The sequence below is a fragment of the Clarias gariepinus genome, chromosome 14 (genome assembly GCF_024256425.1).
Source record: "Clarias gariepinus isolate MV-2021 ecotype Netherlands chromosome 14, CGAR_prim_01v2, whole genome shotgun sequence".
NCBI lineage: Eukaryota > Metazoa > Chordata > Actinopteri > Siluriformes > Clariidae > Clarias > Clarias gariepinus.
Window position 1 is genome coordinate 27,362,102 of NC_071113.1, and position 22,721 is coordinate 27,384,822.

The window sequence follows — 22,721 nt, forward strand, 5'->3', positions numbered from 1 at the left end:
TAAACATAGGAAATAAATATGAATAAAGGAAATACGTTAGAAAATAAAGTTAACTGGTAAAATATACTGTACAAGTAAAAATAAAGATATATTGCAATAAAAGAAATATGGTAAAAAATATGAAATTAACTAGTAAAATATACGGTGCAAAGTAAAATAAAATAAAAACTGTACAACAGAAATGAGGAAATGGCTGAGGTGTGCAAATATGCATAAAGTGACTTCTTAGAGTGTCTTATTATTAAAGTGATTTGTGCAGTGGTCCATAAATGAAAGTATAAGTATATAGTGCAAAAGTGTGCATGAATGTGTCCATAGTGGCCATGAATGCCCAGTCAGTGTTGGATGTAAAAGAGATGATATTAGTCCTGTATTGTGTTGTGATTGAGAGACCTTATGGCCTGCGGGAAGAAGCTCCTCCTCAATCTCCCTGTATTGGTCTTCAGGAAGCCGAATCGCTTTCCAGACCGCAACAGAGAGAACAGTCCATTGTTGGGATGGCTGAGGTCCTTCACCATCTTCCTGGCCTTAGTCCAGCACTGTTTGCAGTAGGTCGAGTGCAGGTCAAGGAGCTCGGTGCGGATGATTCGTTTTGGCTGCTCCCATCGAGGGGGTGCTACAGCAGACCATCTATTCCGCACACAATTTGGCACAGGTTTTTACACTGGGTGCCCTTCCTGATGCAACCCTCCCATACTTTGGACTGGCACTGCATCCAGTAGTTGAACTCTGGCCTTCCACATGACAGCCAAGAAACCAAGTAGTGAGCCACCAATGCCCCAGGTGATTTGTGAAATTTCATGCATTAGACACTAGCCACTTGATTGTATAATGAAATCTTTGCATTAATTAGCAGATGTTCCAAATAAAGTGGACACATGACCATACTGTAATCCAATTAGGGACTAAGGAGGCTAATGGTGACTGTTCTATTTATATCCATTTTTACAACTAGGGTATGACCAACATTTACACACTACGGGCAATTTAGGAGCACCAATTAGCCTTATCTGCATTTCTTTGGACTGTGGGAAAGAAAACCAGAGTGCATGGAGGAAACCCCACCAAGCACAGGGAGAACATGCAAACAGACTTAAAGCGGGAATAGAACACAGACCCTGGAGGTGCAAGGCAACAGTGCTAACCACTATACCATATCCATGACCATGATGCATGGATGAATAAATTAGGATCTTGGAAGAATGATATAACTGAATAGTGCAAACTAATCTTTCTGTTTGTTCTTCCAAGTTTCTGATGTCTCCAGCATGCAGCTTTAAGAGCTACCTCCAGCCAGAGTTGTCTTTTGAGGGCTTTTCTTTTGTGTGTGTGTGTGTGTGTGTGTGGGCGGAGCAAAGTAGCAGGCACGAGCGCGCGCGTCTCCGCTGACTCGCGCGAGCGTTCCGGTGGAGTGTCAAACACGTTCACGCGCTACCGGAGTTCGCTTCCGTGTTCGGTAGCAGGGAAGACGAGACCGAGATCCCGGGACTTTATTCACCTTTAACTAGTAGTATTATTATTCTACTGTTCGGTTGTTAAGCTGCGCGAACTTCATGGCCCGCGGTGAGTTTACAGTCGGTAAACACCTTTTGTGTGTGTGTGTGTGTGTGTGTGTGCGCTCGTACACGTACGCGGTTGTATCTGTCCTGGGACAAACACCTAGTAAGTTTTTTTCGTGTCCTTCAGCCCTCTAACGTCATTGGTTGATTGTTTATTCCGATGTTTCAATGGAAACGCAACAAAGTAACTGTTAGATCAAAGGCTCAGTCCAACCGTCACGTGTGAAGTTTTACACGCGCGTTGTTTTAGATACATTTTCTTCTACATGTTGTGTGTTTTTATTTATTTGTCCATGTGTTTATATTTTTTAATCCCCGTCCACATCCACACGTGATCTTCTCACGTGATTAGTTAACTTTCTTCCCCATGTATTGTTTTTCTGTTTTATTAATTTAATCCCATACCTAAATTAAGTCCCCCCCCACGTGATTTTCTCATGTCCTTGATTTATTTATGCCACTATATTTTCTCCTTATGATTTATTTTTGTTGGTTTTTGTGTTTCTCACGTAATTTGTTTTTTATTTATTCTTACATGCATGTATTTACACGTGTGATTTCCTCACATCATTTTTTTTGCCACTTCCAATGATTCATTTAGGTTTATGTTTAGGTGGTGTAATGGTTAGCACTGTGGCCTCGCCCCTCCAGGGTTGTGGGTTCGATTCTTGCCTCTGGTCTGTGTGTTTGGTAGATTTCCTCCCACAGTACCAACAGATGCAGATTAGCCTAATTGCTCTTCCCAAATTGCCCATAGTGTGTGTATGTTTGTGTGTAAGGTTCAGGTTGTACCCTGGGATAGGCTCCAGGCCCCCCTGCGACCTTGTATACAGGATAAAGTGGTATAGACTATGAATGACTGAGTGAGTGAGTATTTATGTGTGTGATTCTTTCTTGTTTCCTCTCATTTTTTATGTCTTTTGTTTTTTTCCCCATGCAGTTTTCTCATATGATTTATATATATATATATTATGTCATTTCCAGGCATCGATGAGCCACTGTCTCAATATGTGAAATATTAAAATTGCGTTTGAATTCGTGCTTGTTTTTTACTTTGAATTTGTGATCGCGTAAACTGTGTATATAGAGAGCGGCAGTACTCATTGGTCAGTGACGGATTAATTGTGCACCAATTTCTCTGACATTGTTGTGTCACTCATTAACTTACTATTTAAAAGTGACAAGTGAAATCTCCCGCTGCAAGCTCAAACATGTAATAGAGGTTGATTGCGCAGAGAACTTCGCTGAAAATCGAGAAAATCGCTGACCGTTATGTGTGTGTAAAAATTTTGCCAAATAAAACAGGTCAGGGTGAGGAAGGGACAGCCAAAGAAAAGCCTACCACAAAGCGGAAAAGTTATGACAAATCAGACATGAGGCAAAAAAAAAAAAAAAAAAACGCAACTTTTTGGTTTCATGGACAAAAGAATTTCTGTGGCTGAAATATGACAAGTTAAATAACAATGTTCTGCCGGGTGTGTCATAAGTTTCCCTCGATTTCTGACTCAACAAGCGCCTTTATCACTGGGACCAATAATTTTAGAAAAGACCTCATCAGAACCCATGAGAAATCTCTGCATCACATGACATGCATTGGTGCTCAGTCTGCAGCACCTTTCCCAGAATAAACACCAATTGCAAAAAACATACTAAAAATAAATCAAGCACAATAAAGTCCTGAAAAAGCAGTTTAGAACAGCGTACTATGTTGCAAAGAGTAAACTGGCGAAATTCAGCAGTCTTTGCAAACTTCAAAAAGCAACGTCGAGTGGCATTTACTCATCTGTGACTTCAGTGGAAATTTCAGAACCTGCCACAGACTGATTTATGTTCTACACAGTTCTTACAAGTTCATAGAAATTGCTGTTTAGTTAGAACCAAATATTTGAGTTGATGATTTAAAATGTTATAAAGTTGTTGTAATTTGTGTTTTAACAATTTTTTTATTGATTTTTTTTGTTTCCTTTACAATATTATACATTAAAAATAATCTCTTTTTTATTTGGGCTACTTAAATTTATTTTGGTCTATCAAAAACTGAAGAGTGCCTGCCCAAAGGGCTACACGGGATTTTGAAATTTTGCGAGCCCTGTTGCTAGAGGTTTACCCACGGCTCTGCCCACGTACATTTACCTAATGATGTACGGGTAATTAAATAAAAAAAATATTCCTACCATACAGTATGACATGAAAGATGATGATGCTGCCTACTGATCCATTTAGTGAGGACCGTCTGTGACACGGCTGTGACGAGGGAACTACCTGTGCAAACATTGGCCACACAACCAGAATTTCTGTTTTGTTTAGATTTGTGTAGATTTATATATTTTTCGTGTTTATATTTTACACATACATTTTTATTTTCACACATGATATTCTTAAGGACTTTTTCATGAGTTTTTTTTTTCTCTTGCAGTGCGTTTTTTCTTTAAGTGATTTTCTCACATTATGTATTTTTCACACTTTCACGTTTAATTTTCTACAGAAAAATACAAGGATTTTTTTGAATTATTATCCTCTCCCTGGTTAATTTTTTTGTTTGTATGTTTTTTGTTTTAGTTTCAAATGCCATCTCACATTTTTTTTCATAATGTATCATAATGTCAGTGTTGACTTGAATTCAATATAATATTTAATATATATTAATTTAGTTTTTTTTTATTTTAAAAGTTTTTTTTTGTCACTTACCCAATCATACACAGTATGATATGCAGTGAAATGCTTATATGACTGTCTGTGATCTAAAATGTAAAGATAAAATAGAATAGAAAGATGTTACTTAAAAATAGATTAGAAAATACAATTAAACTAAAGATACAATTTTCAATAAAAAATGAATTAGATTGTAATGTACAAGTTTACAAAAGATTATTTGTAAATAAAAAATAATTATACAAAGTTAAAATATAAGTAAAATAGAAATATATAAACTGTAGTTGTGAAGTGCACTTTCACAGTTTTATGAAAACTCACGATAACAAAATGATGCTCATAACTTTCAATTAATCTGTCTCTGTAATGAATCAGTCATGCGATCTTCAAGAAAAGAGTGTAGAGGTAATGCTTTCCCATCGAAGCTACATCAGACTGTAGAGTGAAATCTGTAATAGCTTGCTCATATAACTGAACCCTGATGAGACTCTTAGACCTGGTTCTTATTTCAAGCCCTCAATCAAACGTTCTCAAGTGACTTTTTCTAAAGACGAGGTTATTGATCCCATCTTCAGGGACCTCCACCCAGACCTGCCCTTTTTTTTTGTTTTGTTTTTTTTGTCCTGAATTTGCTAATGAAAGGCCACAAGGCTCTCGCTTACCTTTCGGAGGTGTGCTTGGACTTGAAAAGGACAAAATTGTACGCTTGATGTCAGTCCTAAAAATTAAGCCCTTTTCTGGGAGAGAGGTATTTTACTCAGATTAGAGGTTTTAAATGTTGAGGAAAGTCAATTATTACAGTTTTAATGCCTTACTCTGTGTGTTTTTTTGTTTTACTTTGCAGAATCGTCAGCAAGTTTCAGGATTGAAACCGGTCTTTACTGTGGATAAACAAGATGGATGTAGCTGAAAATTTTGCTTACGATGTTTAGGATGTCTAAAGAACAAGAGCTGAGGATATAAATTGCCTGTGTTTAAGGAATTAACTGCTAACGTGATGCTTGGGAAGCAAAGACATGCTGCGTGTTGTGGAGAAACGAGATCATGCATGTCTGAAGTGAGACTATAACTCGTCAGGGTTGGATAGCAGCCATGGGGAAAGAGCAGGACCTCCTGCTGGCTGTGAAGAATGGAGATCTTCTCGCTGCCCATAAACTCATTGCCAAGACCAAGGCCAACCGAAATAGTAAGTGACTGACACCTCGAAAGGTGTGTTCTTGCAGAAAAGGCTTAAACTGTGTATTATTAGTTTTTATGGGTATTATTTTATCTAGATGTACAGCATAATAAAGAAATTGTCGCTCAGAGAAAACTGGTATCTTAAATGTCCAGTTCATAGCATCAGCATTTCTGTTAAGTGATAAATCACATTTATAGTGTTGTTTTTTATTTATTTTCCAGACTAAGAATTGTAGTGATATTAGCTAGAGCATTTCTCATACACATCAGATGATGATGAAATTCATTATGTTAGACGTCCTGCAAATAAGCTTAAAAAAAAAAAAAAAAAAGCTTAAACCACTAAATATGGGTGTTGGTATTAAGAGGCATTAACCTTAACGACTGAAAAAGGTTGTGATGTTTATTGCTCCTCTACTGCCCTCTAGGACTGGGAATCCCCAGGGATCTCCCAATACGATGATATCATGATACTTAGGTGTCGATTTAATTTGCATTGCAACTCCATAAGTATCACGATTTTATAAACATCTTGATTAAATAAAAAAAAAAAAAAAAAAGAACTTATTACAATTTTAAACAGACGCAGGACAGGATGCTGTGCCGCCTGCTAGTGTGTGAATAGTTTAGACAAGCTGCAACATTTTACCACCTCAAATGCACACAAATATAAATTAAAATTATTTTTAATAATAAAAAATTGCCACACAACAGAATTGTGACTAAATGTATCACAATTTATTTATTTTTTTATTTTCTCATGTTTACTGCCCCTGCTGGAAGTTCTCCGAGCTGTGCATAATCGGCACTAGCCAAATTTTGTCCTTGTTGCCTGCAAGACAAATAAAAAAACAAAACAAACAAACACCCCAAAAAAAAGCTGACTCCCGATGAACTCTACTAATTAGTTTAGACGGCCAGTCGCACACTTCTCCTCCTCTTTGGATGCTGACCAGGTGAAATTTCTGCAAAAGATGCAACAAAACATTAATTACATAATGATTAAATGCCAACGGCACATACTCCCAAGAGGTCTTTGAATTGTTTGGGAGTTTTAACTTCGTAATCTGGTTCTCTGGAAGAGAGAACTGTAATTCAGTTTTCTCTGGAAAACAAAAGAAAAAGAAAGATGAGAATCTTGACTACAGACAGGTGTATTTAATATGAGATGATAATCAATCATCAATCTAATTCATAATGAATCCTTTGACTTGTCTAGTCTGAAATTGTCTGACATTTCTTTCTTTCTCCTTTTTTTTCTTTGCTATCCAATATTGTATAGCAAAGGAAGAAAGTGTGTGAAAGGATATATATATACACACACACACACACTGTAATTTCCCTATCATTATTCCCTTGCTTTTTAGAATATAATTTGGTTTGCAGCGTACCGGAGCTCCTCAGGGTACCTTTAGCATCTGAGCTAAAATATGATTAAAGAAATAAATAAATTTGTGGGCGAAAATCTTTATCAGAACAGCTCCTATAATGCAGAAAAACAAACAAACAACAAAATATGTATATATGCTATTGCTCTTATTATATAATTATTGCTGGTATTGCAATATTAAATTCAGTGTTGATATTTGTCAAATTAGATAATTGGATCATTATTTACTATTATACTGCATACAAGTCCAGCTATTGCTAATAGAATGAGGATGGTTTGCATGACATCACTGTAACCTGGCAGCCAAGGCGAGTGGACTGGAACGCGCACTCGTGAACAATGCCGACTTCTCTGTACTGGTCAGTGGGGCGCTAGATGGTGGTGAGTGAACACGTGTAGTGTGTGACTGTAGAGCGAGTAGAGCCAGGATTATGCAGAACAGTTTGTGTTAAAGTTAAACTGGTCAGATGATTAGGAAGGCTTTCAGAGATAACGCGATGAGGGCAGCGAGAATAAGTCTGGCACAATCGCTTTAAAGGTGGTCGAGAATCTGTTTAAAGATCTTTAGGAAATATCTGTATTTTTCATATTCCCATATGGTTCTACAATTTCCATACAGACCTCGGACAAAGAGGAACCTAACCGATAAAATTCACTACTGAGCATATTATTTTAGATGGAACGGCATAAATTAGCTCAGCTGTGGGCTTTAACACTTCAACTAAAATTATTTGAACCCCCAACCATCATACTCGTGGAAGTCCTTTTACATTTTGCTTTTATAATGCGCTCCACTCTTCTAGTGGAGATCTGTGTTCATTAAGCTACAAGACTGATGCTGGGTCAGGAAGGTTTACATTTGGGCATTTGGCAGACGCTCTTATCCAAAACGACTTACATTTTTATCTCATTACACATCTGAGCAGTTGAGGGTTAAGGGCCTTGCTCAAGGGCCCAACAGTGGCAACTTGGTGGTTGTGGGGTTTGAACCTGGGATCTTCCGAACCGTAGTCCAATGCCTTAACCACTAAGCTACCCCTGGCCCGGGGGTTTATCCCTAAGACAAACCCTAATGTTCAGTCAGGGCTCTATGCAGTGACTGAACATTAACACACCTTGTCCGTATGGAGCTTGCTGTGTACTCGGGTGTCGCAGCATGTTTTCAGCTATACTTTTGGACGTATAGTGTAACATCCTGATGATGACTTTTTTGCTCGCTTTATTTGGGTTTATGTTGCTTAAAGCTAAGATTTTAATAAGGAAAGAAGGCATGTTTAGTTCCTACTGGCATTAGTACCCGTCGTTGATGAGAAAAAGTTTTTAGAAATAATTAAAAGCTTAAAACTAAATATAATCCGATCAGCGTTAATGTAATTAGTGATATTATTATTGTTTATTATTATACATGTTTGTCTGTCTTTCTGTCTCTCTCTAACTTATTAATACAAAGAAGTATTAATGTAGGTTGTAGGTTGAGTATCTTACGGCTAAGTGGAACTTCTGAACTTATACACTTCCTGTTTAAATGACTCCCTGTAGATTATTCCTACAGGAAGAATAAACATACTTTGATCTGTCCATTTATTAGGCCTTTGTAGGTGCATTACGGTTGTCTCTGTGTCTTCGGCATGCTTTGTGTATTCATGGTTTAATTATCACATTGATTGGCTCTGCTGAGTGACTGGTATAGACACAGCCACTTTCAAATTAATTTCAAATTTTATTTGTATAGTACTTTTAACAATTGTCATTGTTGCTAAGCAGCTTTACACAATCAAAAGCGCTATATTCAGCCAAAAAAAAAAAACGTCTGAGGTAATCAGGAACAAAAACTGCTCATGACCTCACTTCTACTCAACATTTAGATCTAATTAATGGCGCAGGATTAAATAAACAAAGTTTCATTAAATTCTGCCACTTTTACATAATGCTGTGACAAATTCGGCTGGACAGACATACAGACATACAGACATAAATCTTTCTGAGACTGGATTCCTCCAATTTATGAAACATAAAGACATTATTGAAAGAGCGAGTTCTGACTAATGTACAGACGAAACCTTTCTTTTATTTATATAGATAACATTTTGTGAATAGATATCGCTCTGTCATTTCCATGCATATTTTTTTTAGAACAGAAAATAATATAATCTGTCAAAATGATTTGTTTGGTTTAAACGACCCAGATGAGTTTGAGTGTACATCTTTAATCCTAATCTCATTGCTTTCAGAACAGATGGACAAGCCACTAAGGAATCCCCTCTGTGAGTCAGTCCAGGGCTTTGTCTCAATACTGCCTCTACCACTCCATTACCAACTTACCCTTTACATAAACCCTTGGGAGACATCACACACTCTAAGAGTTTGTGCAAAAGCCTTTAACTTTGTGCAGTGTGTTGGTTGATTGATGTGTGAAAATGATTCCTCATGCTCCCAGAACCACTATTTCATAGTTTGAGTTCTGGAAAATGTCTGCAACGTCAGGGAAGAAAAACTCCATAGATGTGATAACCTCAGCTCATTCGGGTCATCGGCTGGTCATTCGGGTCATCACATAACGTTGCTGAGTCGTGACCTGAGTAACTGAAGCAACCCCAGATCATAAAACTGTCTCCAGAGGCATGTACAGTGGACACTATGCATGATGGGAGCATCGCTTCATGTGCTTCCCTTCTTACCTCTGGAATAGGGCAATCTGGACTTATCAGACCACATGCATTTTTCCATTGCCACAAATTCCAATCTTTATGCTCCCTAACAGCCTAAATTTCTGATGAGTCTTACTGCCAAGTGGTTTTCTTATGGAGTCAAAGCAGTTTAGTCCCAATCCTGTGAGATCTCATTACATTGCGTATGTGTGTGGATAATATATATATATATTTTTTTAAAGATGCATCCCCACCAGGCGTTTAAGTGATCTCCAGTCATGGTAGTTCAGCACTATCCTTCCCGGACAGTTTCTAGACAGTGACGTCTTTTTTGCCCAGATAATGTATTTAGGTTTGTCTTGCAAACCAGATGTCTAGGATCTCGGATCCAAGAATGATCTTCTTTCATAAAAAGAGACAATTTGAGCAAAAGGGGAGATGCCTAACCACATGTTTTACAGTTGCTCTGAAAAAGCCATTTTGCCTTTCAATGTTTCCTGCCTCAAAGAAAAATAAACAGCACCAGTCAAAAGGTTGGACACACCTTCAAATTTAATGCTTCTTGTTAGGTCAATTATTGCCTACAATGTAGAACAATACTGGAGATTTAAAAACTGTCAGTTAACAAATTGCTTTAAGTAATTGAGTAACAACAACAACACATAAAGGCCAGCTGTCCTAGAACAGGTCCTGCAAGAACATATTGTGTCAAATGCATTTGCAAAAGCCATCATGATGAAACTGACTCTCATGAAGACCTTCCCAGGAAAGCAAGACCAAAACTGAGCTCTGCTGCAGAGGAGACGTTCATTTAGAGTCACCAGTCTCGGATATCACCAATTAACAAACAGCACCTCAGATTAGAGCCGTTATGAAGAGCAGAAGTAGCAGAAACATCTCAATATCACCTGTTTAAGGGAGATTATTGCTAATTTTGGACGGTCTCAGCATTATTTTACAATGTAGAAAGAGTTAAAAATCAGGAAAGGGCATGGAATTAGAAGGGGTGTGCAAACTTTAGACTGGTAGTAAAGAAATGAGAAAATTAGCAAGATTGGGTTCTAAAGCAGTTAATAATTTGGAAGTATAATAAATAGCACTGGAATAATATTGGAGGATATTCAGTGATGCATTTAATGTCTGTTACAGATATTAGCATCACTTTTCAGATTCTCACATCACTGCATCCTGTTTAAAAGCCTGTTTTTCATGCAGGAGCTCATAATAAAAAGGTACAGTTTTAGCTACAGCACGTGTTGGCATGCATATATTTTCTGATTGCCCCCATTTCCAATTCATGCTGTCTTTTTACAGATAAGAATACGAGCATCAGCGAAGGCACCTTACAGGGTAAATTAACTCTGGATAACTGCATAGGCTTTTTCCGTGGCTCTTTTCTCAGCAGTGTTATTATAGAAACATGTTATTTGGCGTATGATTGGAGTCCTGTGGGAAAAGCAGCGTCGCTGCGGCGAATATCTGCACGAAGTTGCTTTTTGTTGTTGCTCTGTTGCTTTGATCCTCGTCAGCCTTTCAGCTTTACTTTTCTCCCATGTTATTGCAAATGATACTCCAGATAGAGGCTTTATGACATTTATACACACTCTTCTTTTGTGTCTGTTATGTAACCAGGTAAACATAAGTAGGCCAGGAAAAAAAAAAAAAAACTCCAGTGTAATACAAAAGAGAAAGTATTCACGGACATATAGTCTAAAACTCATATCATGAAAGTCATTCAGGTATAGAATATATCGTGGTTATGACTACAGTGTCTTGCATAAGCGTTCACTTTCTCTGAACTCTGAACTCGCATTTCGTAATCGTGGGTTGTGGAATAGAAAGAGACTTTGCTGTGATTTATAAGGTATAAATCTACACATCAAAACACTCATTTGCAATATATGATTATATTAAGAGTTACATTTAGGCATTTGGCAAACGCTCTTTTCCCGTATGACTTGCATAAGTTGACCCAAATACCTAAAAAACAAAACAAACGCGTCTTTAGTCGTCACCTGAAGATGTGGCGTTCTAGCTGCATGAGAGCATGGGTAGGCAAATTCTGTCTTAAAAAGCTGCAGGACTGCAGATTTCAGCTCCAACTCTGGGCGGAGGAAGCAAACTTCACCTGCCTATGGTAATCCTGAAGACATTGATTAGTTTGTTCTGTTGAGTTTGTTTAGGGTTTGAGCTGAACTCTGCAGGATTGCGGCTCTCTAGGACCGACCTTGCCTACTCCATGCACTAGAGGAAGCACATAACACCATCTGGGAGCCAGAACTTAGAAAACTTGAAACTTTACACACAATTATTTACAGTATAACAAGTCCACCTAAAAGTATAATCTCTGTATTAATTCTCTGGATGCACCATTGTATTGATTTTATTATTTGTTTTAAAGGGGAAATCCTGGTCTAATTTCTCATCTACAGACAGTTTTCTAACATTTCTGAAACTGAACAAATGCATTCAATGTTTAGAATAATACTATTAAGGTATTAAAAAAAAAATTGCACATTTTCTCCCAAACTTTGAAAGTTTCTAGGAAATTCTCTTATTCAAACAAATCCTAATTGCAAATCCAACTGATAACGATGCGGCAGCAATCGACCAGGAATCACATTCTTCCTCCAAGATTCCAGCCAACCACGTCTCTTTGGAATGCAGCTCTTACGGGACATCATAACGCATTATAGGAGTGAGCTGTCCAGCTGCCTATGATTGGCAACTCTTGATATGATTAGTGTAAGACTGCCAGTATGACACCCCTCATTCCTGAGAGCACAGGAACATCTACTTCGTTGATGTTACGGTGAACATTTTTTTCACCAAGATTAGCCCAGAGTTGGTTATACCTGTGACTTATTGACCGCTCACCGATCATGGCCAGTCAAGCTGAATACTCAAAACGTTTAAAGGACAAAGTTCTGGCAACTATTCTGCCCAGAGGAGGCGGTTCAACAAAGGTTGGTGAGCAGGTACAGAAGGCACTATTCAGAGAATAAACAGGAGGCCTGGTCAAGGGTTCCTCTGGATGAGCAGGAAAGATGGACAGCATATCAGTATCATAGTTTGGATTATCCTGCTTATCCTGTGTATGGTCTCACAGATCCTGGAGCCTATCCCAAGGATCTCAGGGCTCAAGTCAGAGATCACCATGGATGGGGTGCCAACCCTTCACATACCACAGACATACACCCATAACCGATCGTACCCCAATTTTCGAAATGCCAGTCAGCCTATACCGTATGTCTTTGGAGTGTCGGGGGAAACCAGAGTACCCAGAGGAAACCCACCAAGCACAAGATTAACTCCACACACACACAGACTGATTCAAGATTCAAACTCCCACCCTCGGAGGTGTGTGGCCGCAGTGCTAACCACCAAGTCAGTGTGCCACGTAATTTTAAAAAGCGTACTATAAGGGTACTAAGAATGCTATTACCACTCCTAATACTAAGAAAGGAATGCAAAAATGTTTAGAGCTGAGCTCAAGATATACCTATTATTATAGGCTGCAAGAGACTTCAGACTAGGGCAAAAGTTCAGCCTTCACCAAAGCTCCACTAGAACCTGTGTTAAAATTAAACCAGTCCCAACCCAAACCACAAGCCCGGTATTTTCCCCAGCGGGGGGTGAATACTTCTGCAATATCCTTTACAGAAGGGTTAATAAAACTTTAGGCTTTCTGTTATTTCAGTCTCTTTAGTTTTTTCTTGGTGTCATGACACAGTTAAAGGACTTATCTTTGTCTTTCTATGAGGGACATTCAAGTCAAACCGGGACTTGTGTTGAACTTCCTCATGAATGAAGGCATAAAAGCAATTGACCTTTATAGAAGACTTGAAGCAGAGTACAGTGATAAGACTTTTATCTACAGTAAAACATTTGAATGGTGCAAATGTTGTTTTAAGAAGGCCAGTGAATGATGATCTTGGCTGAGGTGGTTCGGAGCCCACTAAACATTCAACATCTGATCCCTGAAAATCGACGTATAACTTGTCACCAACTTGCAGAAGAGATGCATCTGTCTGTGGGAACTGTACTTACAATCATTCACCAACACCACATGTACATTACAGGAACTCAGCTGAGAGTTACAGCCACACCCCCTGTACACACCTGACCTCACTCCAAGCCATTTCCACATGCTTGGGCCGTTAAGGGAGTTCCTGGAAGGCCAGCGTTTCAGATGTGAAGCAAGCAGTCCAATCATGGCTCCAGCATACTGAGAAGACTTTCTACCTCAATGGTATCCAAGCAGTAGTGAAACGCTGAGATAAGTGAATTACTGTAGCAGGCAATTCTATAGAGAAATATGCCTAAATGTTCTGTTATTCTGCACAATCAAGAGTCCCGATTTGACTTGAACAGACTTTTTAAGCTCGCTTTTCCATACTGTTGTCTTTTTTTCCCCTTTTTTTTCAGTCAGTGCTCTGTGCTGCTCATTCCCTTCACTTCCTGCTGCGACCATACTACGTCAGAGGCTCGGTTACGGAGAGTCGAGTGTGTTTACATAGCCTGTGAGCTTCATACATCACTGTGGCCATTATGCTCCATATACTCCATCTGGGCCTGGGTGAACAAACATCTCACCATCCTGTGCTGAAATACAAGGGGGTGGGGAAGGTTCAACAATTCACAACAAGTTTATGAAAAGATGAATTGCTCTGCGTCTGCAGCAACACACAATTTTTATATGCTGACACAAACAATAGGCCAGATGTCTGTTCTAATATCAGAGTCAGCCATAGAGAGAACATGAATATTTAACATGTATCTAATTACCACATGCTCCAGTTTCTTATCGTATCTGTGTGTTAAGTAGGTCTACTTGGAGTTACAGTACAAATACTTTCTGACGTAACGGTACATTTAATGTATACATCTTAATGCAGATGCTTTAGATCTCAGCAACATAATATACATTACTCGAAGGAAAATCAAGCCCTGGTTTGAAGAATGCTTTACATCATGGTCCAGATGGCTCGGTTAAGGAAGCCATTGTTTTGGGCTATGGAAAAAATAATACCCTTTTCCTGTTTTGCTGGAGATAATGTCATGTGTGAAAACACCGTTAAGATTCAAGGGTGGACAACGTCATCCCACCAGCCCTCTTTTTCATAAGAGGTGCTTCGGAACAAACTGATTGATTCTTCTCAGCTCATGTTTCATAGCACTATGTTCTCTTATAGGTTATAATCAGAGTAAAAAGGGTTAAAAAATGCAATTTTTTCCTTTTTGTATTGAATCTTATTCTTGTACTGTTATTGTCAAATTCTTACAAAAGTATAGGAAAGTTGTGAAGTTGGAAGTGAATGATGGGCAAAGGAAGGAAGCGAAGATTTTGACCCGGCCACAAGACTAGGGGTCAACTTTGTGAAGATAAAGGCCTTGAGTATGAAGTATAAAGTATAAAGCAAACTATGAAAACAGCAAATTAATGTAAATTGCTTGCTTTTCTTATAAGATAACTGATAAACCATATGTATTGTTTGCCACATTGAGCCGAGACTGGTTTGGACAAGACGGAGTTTCACCTACAGAAGGTAAAAATGATGATCTCTTCCTTTAAATCTCAGTATGGATCAGAATCAAGCTCACTTGTATATATTCCTTTGGTTTCTATTCTTGTTTTTAAGTAGGATGTGTGAGAGATGAAGCGAGTCGCAAGTATTTATTGAGATGGTATAATCTCACAGCCACAAACACCCTCGTGGATTTAGTTGCTGCTCTGGGCAGGAAGCCATCTCTGACACTCAGCTGGCTATGTATGGATAAGGAATTACACTCTGCCTCACTTTCTATCCCGACCTGCAGACCTGGGAGACATACCAGGTTCTCAGGGTTTTATGTTGTAGAGTAGCTCAGACGTTTTAGTTGCGCGTTAGAGAATGGGAGATTATATCTTCAGGGCTGCCAGCATGTTGCCTTTAGATGTTTGAGGAAGATCCCTAAAGCTTTCAGTGTGCTTGAAATGTTGAAAAGTTGAGAGCTGTTTTAAACCTTACTGCTCTCAATAGCATGTGACAATTCAGCGTTTCCCACAGCTCTGAAATATACTTGCGATGGTAGCCCTCAGAAGGGGCTGGCATTTTTATTTGATTTTTTAACGAACTATAAAAATTTTACTTAATTAAAAAAAAAAAAAAGGTTGCATGGGCATGTACTGTGTCTCTATACTGCGCTCACATTACGGCTCCTGTACCAGTTTGTTCCGCTAGCGCGAGAGTAAACTGTCCACTACTAGTTTACATTTAGGCATTTGGCAGACGCTCTTATCCAGACTTACATTTTTATCTCATTACACATCTGAGCAGTTGAGGGTTAAGGGCCTTGCTCAACGGCCCTACAGTGGCAACTTGGTGGTTGTGGGGTTTGAACCTGGGATTTTCCGAACTGTAGTCCAATGCCTTAACCACTGAGCTACCCCTGGCCCCTGCAATAGTTAATCGATCGCGGATGGCAGATGGACAGATTTTTTAAAAGGATCGGCGAATATACTTGGGCGGCCTTTGATATACTTGAGTGGCAAGCTGTACTGTGTGTGGAAAACACAATTCAATGCTATTCCAGGCTATTCCAATCCAATAGAATCCAGTTCAGTTCAGTTTTTTTTTTCCATCCCCTTCCATTCCAATTTCCGTTCCCCTTTCTCATTCCAGTTAACAGAACAGTACAGTTATTTTTTTTTTAACTTTTTAATTTTAATTTTTTAATTTTAATTTTTAACTTTTTTTATTTTTAACTTTTTATTTTTAACTTTTAATTTTTAACTTTAATTTGTATATTTTATTTTATTTTTTCCTAGTTAAATTTACCCTTTATTTAAATTTTCATATTTATTTCCTATTCCTATTCCTATTCTTTTATTTTTAGATCACAAGCAGTTCTCTGAGCATTTCACTGCATATCGTACTGTGTATGAATGTGTATGTGACAAATAAAATTTGAATTTGAGAACACTTATACTGTGCAGAATGACTAATCGATTAGGTAACTAAAAATTAACTAGTTGACAGATTGAATAACGAAGTAACTGACCAACAGAAAAAAAAAGAAAACGCTGCGAGCCACAAACTTTTTTTGACATCTAAAATTAAGATAGCACTGTATATCGTTTTTTACCTTTTCGCTATGTATAAAAAGCTATAGTGTGTTGCACTATAAAAATGAAAACGAAATTTTATTTCTGCATGCAACAAAAGCATTTTGAATCTGAAAAAAAAAAGATGCTTGGTTGAATAATAATAATAAAAAAAAAATACTTAATGTCTATTTGTGTCCTTGTCGAATTTATAAAATAAAAAGCAGAATTTAAATTGTAAACCTGCAGCAAAACACAAAATGTGTATACTGGAGCGTGCAGTCAGCTGTCAACCTAAATAAAACCGTGGCTCGAAAAGCTCAATAAACCGCATATTTAATACACTAAATAGTATAAACTTAAGAAGGTGTCAGACTCATTTTTGTGTTCAAAGACGACACTTAGATTTTATGCGTTTAATGCTATCAATCGAAATATATAGTAAAAACTAAAAATGCATGCAAAATAAAAGCTCGGGTTTTAAGAGGTTAATTCAGGTTTTTAAATGGTTGGCTGCTGAATTCCACGTCTTCAGTTCACCTTGTCCTTTTACTCTGTTTATCTTCACATGTCGTAGATACTGAAGAGTGTTTCGGCATCACCTGGGTATTTAACACCCCTACAGTAGAAAGTAAAATGGGTTCACTCGGGTATTAAGTTTAGGTCACATCATCATCATCATCATCATCATCCTCATCATGTTCATTGTGTTTACATTTCTGTACCAAGAGAACTTTGTTAATTGACTGCAGTCCATTTCACAGAAAGATGCCCACATACGATACAGCACACCATCCGGGGAGAAAAGACCACTGTTGATTAATACAAAGACTGTTTGTGTTAAACTGTGTGTGTGTGTGTGTGTAAAGGAGATAAAGAAAGAGAGACACTGGGTGGGTGAGCAATGTTTGGAATGTTGGATCATGTTAAAACTTGAACTTTTTTTTTTTTTTTTTTAAAGAAAGGCCCACTGCAGCCATTTCACATCTTTTCCATCCTCTGCTCTAATTTGTAAAGATCAGGCGGGCGTCTGTAGATGGAGTGCCCACTGCCTGCTGGGCATGGCATGTAGATTTATAGGGAGGCTCTGTCACAGCACAACAGCCTCTGTGATCAGGCCTACATGAGTGGGACGAGGAGGTCAAAAGCTGGACAGAATTTGCCGTCCGTATGTCCAAGGTCACGGCACATGCACCACGTTATGTAAGGCAAAAGCTTGCATCACTTGGAACATGCTCCGTGCCAAACAGAGTTAACCGCAAACACGGTTGTCCTGGTAACTTACTTGTGGAAGCATTTTGTAAGGTCTCTTCAAATAGAAGGAATTTTGAAGATTCAGAGTGAGAGCCATATCACATATTCTGTTAAATCCTAAAGTCTATGTGGGGTTCCACATGTGTACAAGGTTCTCTGGTTCAACAAACATGCCAGTAGAAGGTGGTGCCTTTAAATTGCTATAAGGTGTGAATCTTTAGGAATAAATAAAAAGTATTTAGCCTAGGGTTAAGCAAACGTGTATACAGGACCAGACAAAAGCTTGGACACGCCTTCTAATTTAGTGGTTTTTTTTTTCCCCCTGTGATTTATTTTCTTCGAAAATATTTCAAAGTTTTGAAATTTCCAGCATTGCTCTAGAATGTAGAAAAGAAGTCACAAAAAACAAAACACTGAATTAGAAGGTGCGTCCAAGTGTTTGTCTGGTCCTGTATACAAGTTTGTGTAACCCTAGGCTAATTTTTTATTTTTATTTATTTTTTTATTTATTGATTTTATTTTTCATTTATTACACAGATGTCATTGGGTAATTAAGTAAGAACAACAACAACAACAACAGTCAGTTGTTACTTGAAGACATGAAGGTCAGCTGTCCTGGAACAGTTCTTGCAAGACCAGTATTGTGTCGAGTGCATTTGCAAAACCCATCAAGCACCATAATGAAACTGTCTCTCATGAAGACCTTCCCAAAAAAGCAAGACCAAAACTGACCTTTGCTAAGTTTATTTAGAGTCACCAGCCTCAGGAATCACCAACTGACTACTGGGTTCAGTTTATGCTGAACCGTCAACTTTGCAGAAATGCGGTCATAAGTGGAGATCACTTAAACAATATTAAAGTTGCATCATAAAAAAAAACAAAAAAACGAGTTACAGTATGTTTAATAGTGAAAGTAAGAGTATTTCCATACACTCATAATGTAATGAGAACTCAGGATTGAGTGATGGGCGTGTCAGGATAAGAAGTGAAGCACATGAAGCGATGCTCCCATCATGCATAGTGTCCACTGTACAAACCTATGGAGACAGTGTTATGATCTAGTGTTACTTTTTTTTTTGTTGTTTTTTTTGGACTCCTCTGTATGTATTGCTGGTTTGAATTCACATTTTTTTTTTTTTTTGTAACCATTACGTCATTTTCCATCATGATTTTTTTTTTCTGCTTACCTCATATTTTAATCACATGTAAATATATGGAAACTATTTTCCACTGTATTATAAAGCCATATCGATATCATGTTAACCCTTAAGGAAGTGGCATAAAACATATTCCCTTCAATGATATCCTTTTTCAAAATTCCACAATGAAGTGTTTTTTTTTTTTTTTTTTTTTTTTTAAAGAAATTTTAGAAATGCTATCTGCTGACATTTTAAGTTTCATATCGTGGTAACTGCCGAACATTTGTCACAGTCTAATCTGTTATTCTGGTATTGTATTAAATAATACTGCTTTGTTCATCTAAAGTTTCTTGTTAAACTTTCATTTTTCAAGATTACTTCCTATTAGGACTTCAGCTTAGATAAATGGATTGCAGCACCAAAATCCAAAGAGGAAAGTGTTTCCTTCCACCAGTTCTATTTTATTTTATTTTTTTTTATTTTCAGATTTCAGGACATTTAGTGAGTCGTATCTATCTCACTTGTTTAAAATCTCAGGTCTGTGCATGCGTTACTTAGTCATGAGTGAATAATATGAAATTAGCGTTATTACGTACATGTTTATGAGTCACACCTACAAGTAACAATACACATAAGTATAGGCTTAATACGAACTCACACTCTTTGTCATGTTTACATTCCAGCAGTATGTTATCGGAGAGAGTGATTTAGAGATAAGATTAACATGGTTTTGACTGGAAATACTTTATAGGCATCACAGTTTAAGGATTCGATGCGCACCTGTGATCATGAAGGTGTCCGTCTCAAGGCTGTGTTATAGCATGTCGTTGAAACGACTCCTAGCACATACGGAAACATGTATTTAAAATACAGACGATTTCATACTCCTAGGTCAAAATGAGGACTACAAGGAACATTAGGAGACATTCAGTATCTCAGATTTCCTTTTACAGCTGTTATGCAACAGTTAGTTCTTAACAACTAATCAGATTGAACGAGAGGCATTCCACAAGTGGTCTCATGGATCACGTCTGTCAAGAAAAATCAACTTAGCAAACTGACGATGCGCTCAGCAGGGTTGCCAGATCACACTGCCAAAATCCCCATATGTAGTTCTAAAACCCTGCACACTTGGATAAAGATCTGGTCAAATAATATCAGTACTGGAACTCATACTGTAGCCGAGTTATACATGCAAAAGTTACTTTAATATTTTAATATATAAATTAAACACTAGACAGATGATGGACCATGGGCAAAAGTTTTACAAGTAATAAATTATAGTGTACTTAACCTTTCTTAATTTAAAATGTTTTTGTACTGCGTACAGTTTTTGGATTGCGGTGGACCCCTCCATCAGGCATCACTAAATTATGGACTGCGGTGTGGATTTGGACCAAGGGACAGTTCTATTTGGACCCTGATGCCTTTCTGATAAATGTGAATAAGTAATATACTGGTAATCTAGCACCTTTTTTCCTCGAGGTGGGCGTGGCTATGTGCGTTACTTTACAGGTCCAATTAGCACAATAGTTTACTGTGTGCAGAAATAACTGAATTAAAAGCGTGCGTGGTTTACTCCAGGAAAAGAAAAGTAGGCTATGAAAACTGAACAAACTGAACCTTCAGCAAAATACCTGAACTGAGAGCCCGGTATGACCGAGCAACCCGAGTCGTTTACGGCACAGCAGCATGCAAATAAAGATTCACTAAAGACTGATTAAAGATTGTTATTTGTATTTCATATAAATACAGGAAAATATACACAGCCATCAAAGATCAAACTGTCCACATGTATTTATTTTTTTCTAAACTACCAATGACTGCACATAGAGATCTGAATCCTAACACAAGCGTGAAATTTGGACCTTGGCTCGAAGAAAATTTGATTAATCAGAACTTAAATTTGAACTTAGTTCCACTGCCTTACATTGTTGTATATCTTCTTTTATAGCTGGTTTGTCTTTATAATTAAGCAGCATCACACAAGAGTGAGTGCTGTTGTTCTTTATATCAGCATGGTCATACAGTACGATGCAGTCAGAGGCACGAGGGTGCAGGACATTTAATATTCACAGATTATGATTTATTTGTTAATTGAATAAATTTTTTTTGCTTTGCCAATACATACCCTTCCCTGACTGGTGTAAATGATCGCCACTGGCCAAACTAGAGTAAGCTGGTGACGGACAGGTGTAGCCAAAAGATTGGAAGAATAAACATGGAAGTGGTGGACTGTCCTGAGTAGCTTACAAGATTTGCACTTATTCCTCTTTAAAATATGAACCAACTTTCAGGTTTCGGGGTTGAATCTCAAATAGAGTTCAATGGAAAGATTCGATATGTAGGGTGTACAATCCCTTGTTCCACACACCAAGTAGTGCCCTTGATCACGGTTTAGAGCCTTGTAGCTTGTGTTAGTCATGAACAGAACAACTTTTCAACTCGGGATGGCTCAGGCGCAGTTACTGACGAGACTGATGACAACGTTATCAGATGTGTTTTCTTGTTGAAACTGTGTTTGTTCAATATGTGGGTTTTGGCAGGCAGCTGCTCTCTCCTCTATCCAGTACTTTTCCGGACAAACCTACCAAAAGTAAAGACCTACTTTCCCCCCATGCTGTGACCATCAGTAAGTGTAATTAACGATTTGTGATGTGGAGTGATGCATACAATTAAATGTCCCAGTGCTGTCATGCTCCATTATAACCACTCTGATTGCACAAGTGGAATGCCTCTTGTGCAATCAGATTACTCGTTCAGAACTAACTGTTGTATAGCAGCCCTTCAACTCAGCTTATCAATATAAACACAGTTTGATCTTTTGGATAGTAGTTATATTTGCTCCCATTTTTTCTTCTGATGGACGTAACCTGTATGTTGGAGCTCTGATTGTGTCGACAGTTTCAAATCTTTCTTTTGAGCATCTAATAGTTAGTAATGGAATTAACCTGTAACACTAGGGCCATAAGACATAAGAGAACTTTGTTTTTGTAAACAATCTTCGGTTTAAAACCCCACAAAGATGCAAATTCTGAAATAAACAATAGTGGGTCAGTGCACGGCTCACAGCGCTGTGATTTCCTCCTGACACTGCGAACGCCAAACAATGTAGGGCGTAAGAATTTGTTGCACTTTGGGATTTTCCTCCCACCGAATTTTGGAGGGAAGAAATGATTAAAGAGGCACAGAGTTTTTTCAGTGCGCGCGAGGAAGAAGAAGAGGGAAGTTAGAAGCCGGATCTGCGCTTGATGAGGCTAATGCAGGATAGAGAAGGGTGTTTGAGCAAGTGTGGATCTGAGAAGGAAGTGCGTGCGTGTTTGATGGTTGGAGTAAGTGCTTGACTGAGTGAGGCCTTGGAGTAGACAGGATGGGGCAGGTGGCTGTATGTGTACTGACTGGTGAGTAAGTATGCAGTTATGTCTTTAACCCTGCTCCGTTTCAACTCTTAATTACTCGAAGCAAGTCTGAGCTTATTAAAATGAGCAATTTTTTGTCTAGCACGCATGGCTCATCTGCTTTCTACCTCCATCAGTCGTTACATATAGCAGAAGTTTTATAGTGACTTTTATGAGGACATCCATCAGTTTGTCTAGGATGAAATATACACACATACACACACACACACACACACATCGTCTCCTCCCATTCACAGATAAGAGAGTTAGTGAAATGCACAGTCTTTTCCTGATGACTGCTCGACATCTCCGCAGCATGGGGAATTCCATGCTGTGTTCAATCGCTGAGAGTTTCAGCACACACTTGTTCAGCATCTTTTCACTCACTGACCTAGATCACGTTTCACGCTCTGTT

General features: G+C 38.2%; 1 protein-coding gene across 3 annotated transcripts in view; it reads left to right on the top strand.

The window, feature by feature from the left end:
- Positions 1-1,391: 1,391 nt before the first annotated feature.
- LOC128541539 (caskin-2-like) overlaps positions 1,392-22,721 on the top strand; it is a 74,565-nt gene continuing 53,235 nt past the window's right edge. For all 3 annotated transcript variants that reach the window (XM_053512006.1, XM_053512007.1, XM_053512008.1), the window contains exons 1-2: positions 1,392-1,563; positions 5,056-5,397. In XM_053512006.1, the coding sequence (XP_053367981.1) occupies positions 5,304-5,397 (94 nt within the window). In that variant the 5' untranslated portion in view covers positions 1,392-1,563; positions 5,056-5,303. The remainder of the gene's footprint in view (positions 1,564-5,055; positions 5,398-22,721) is intronic.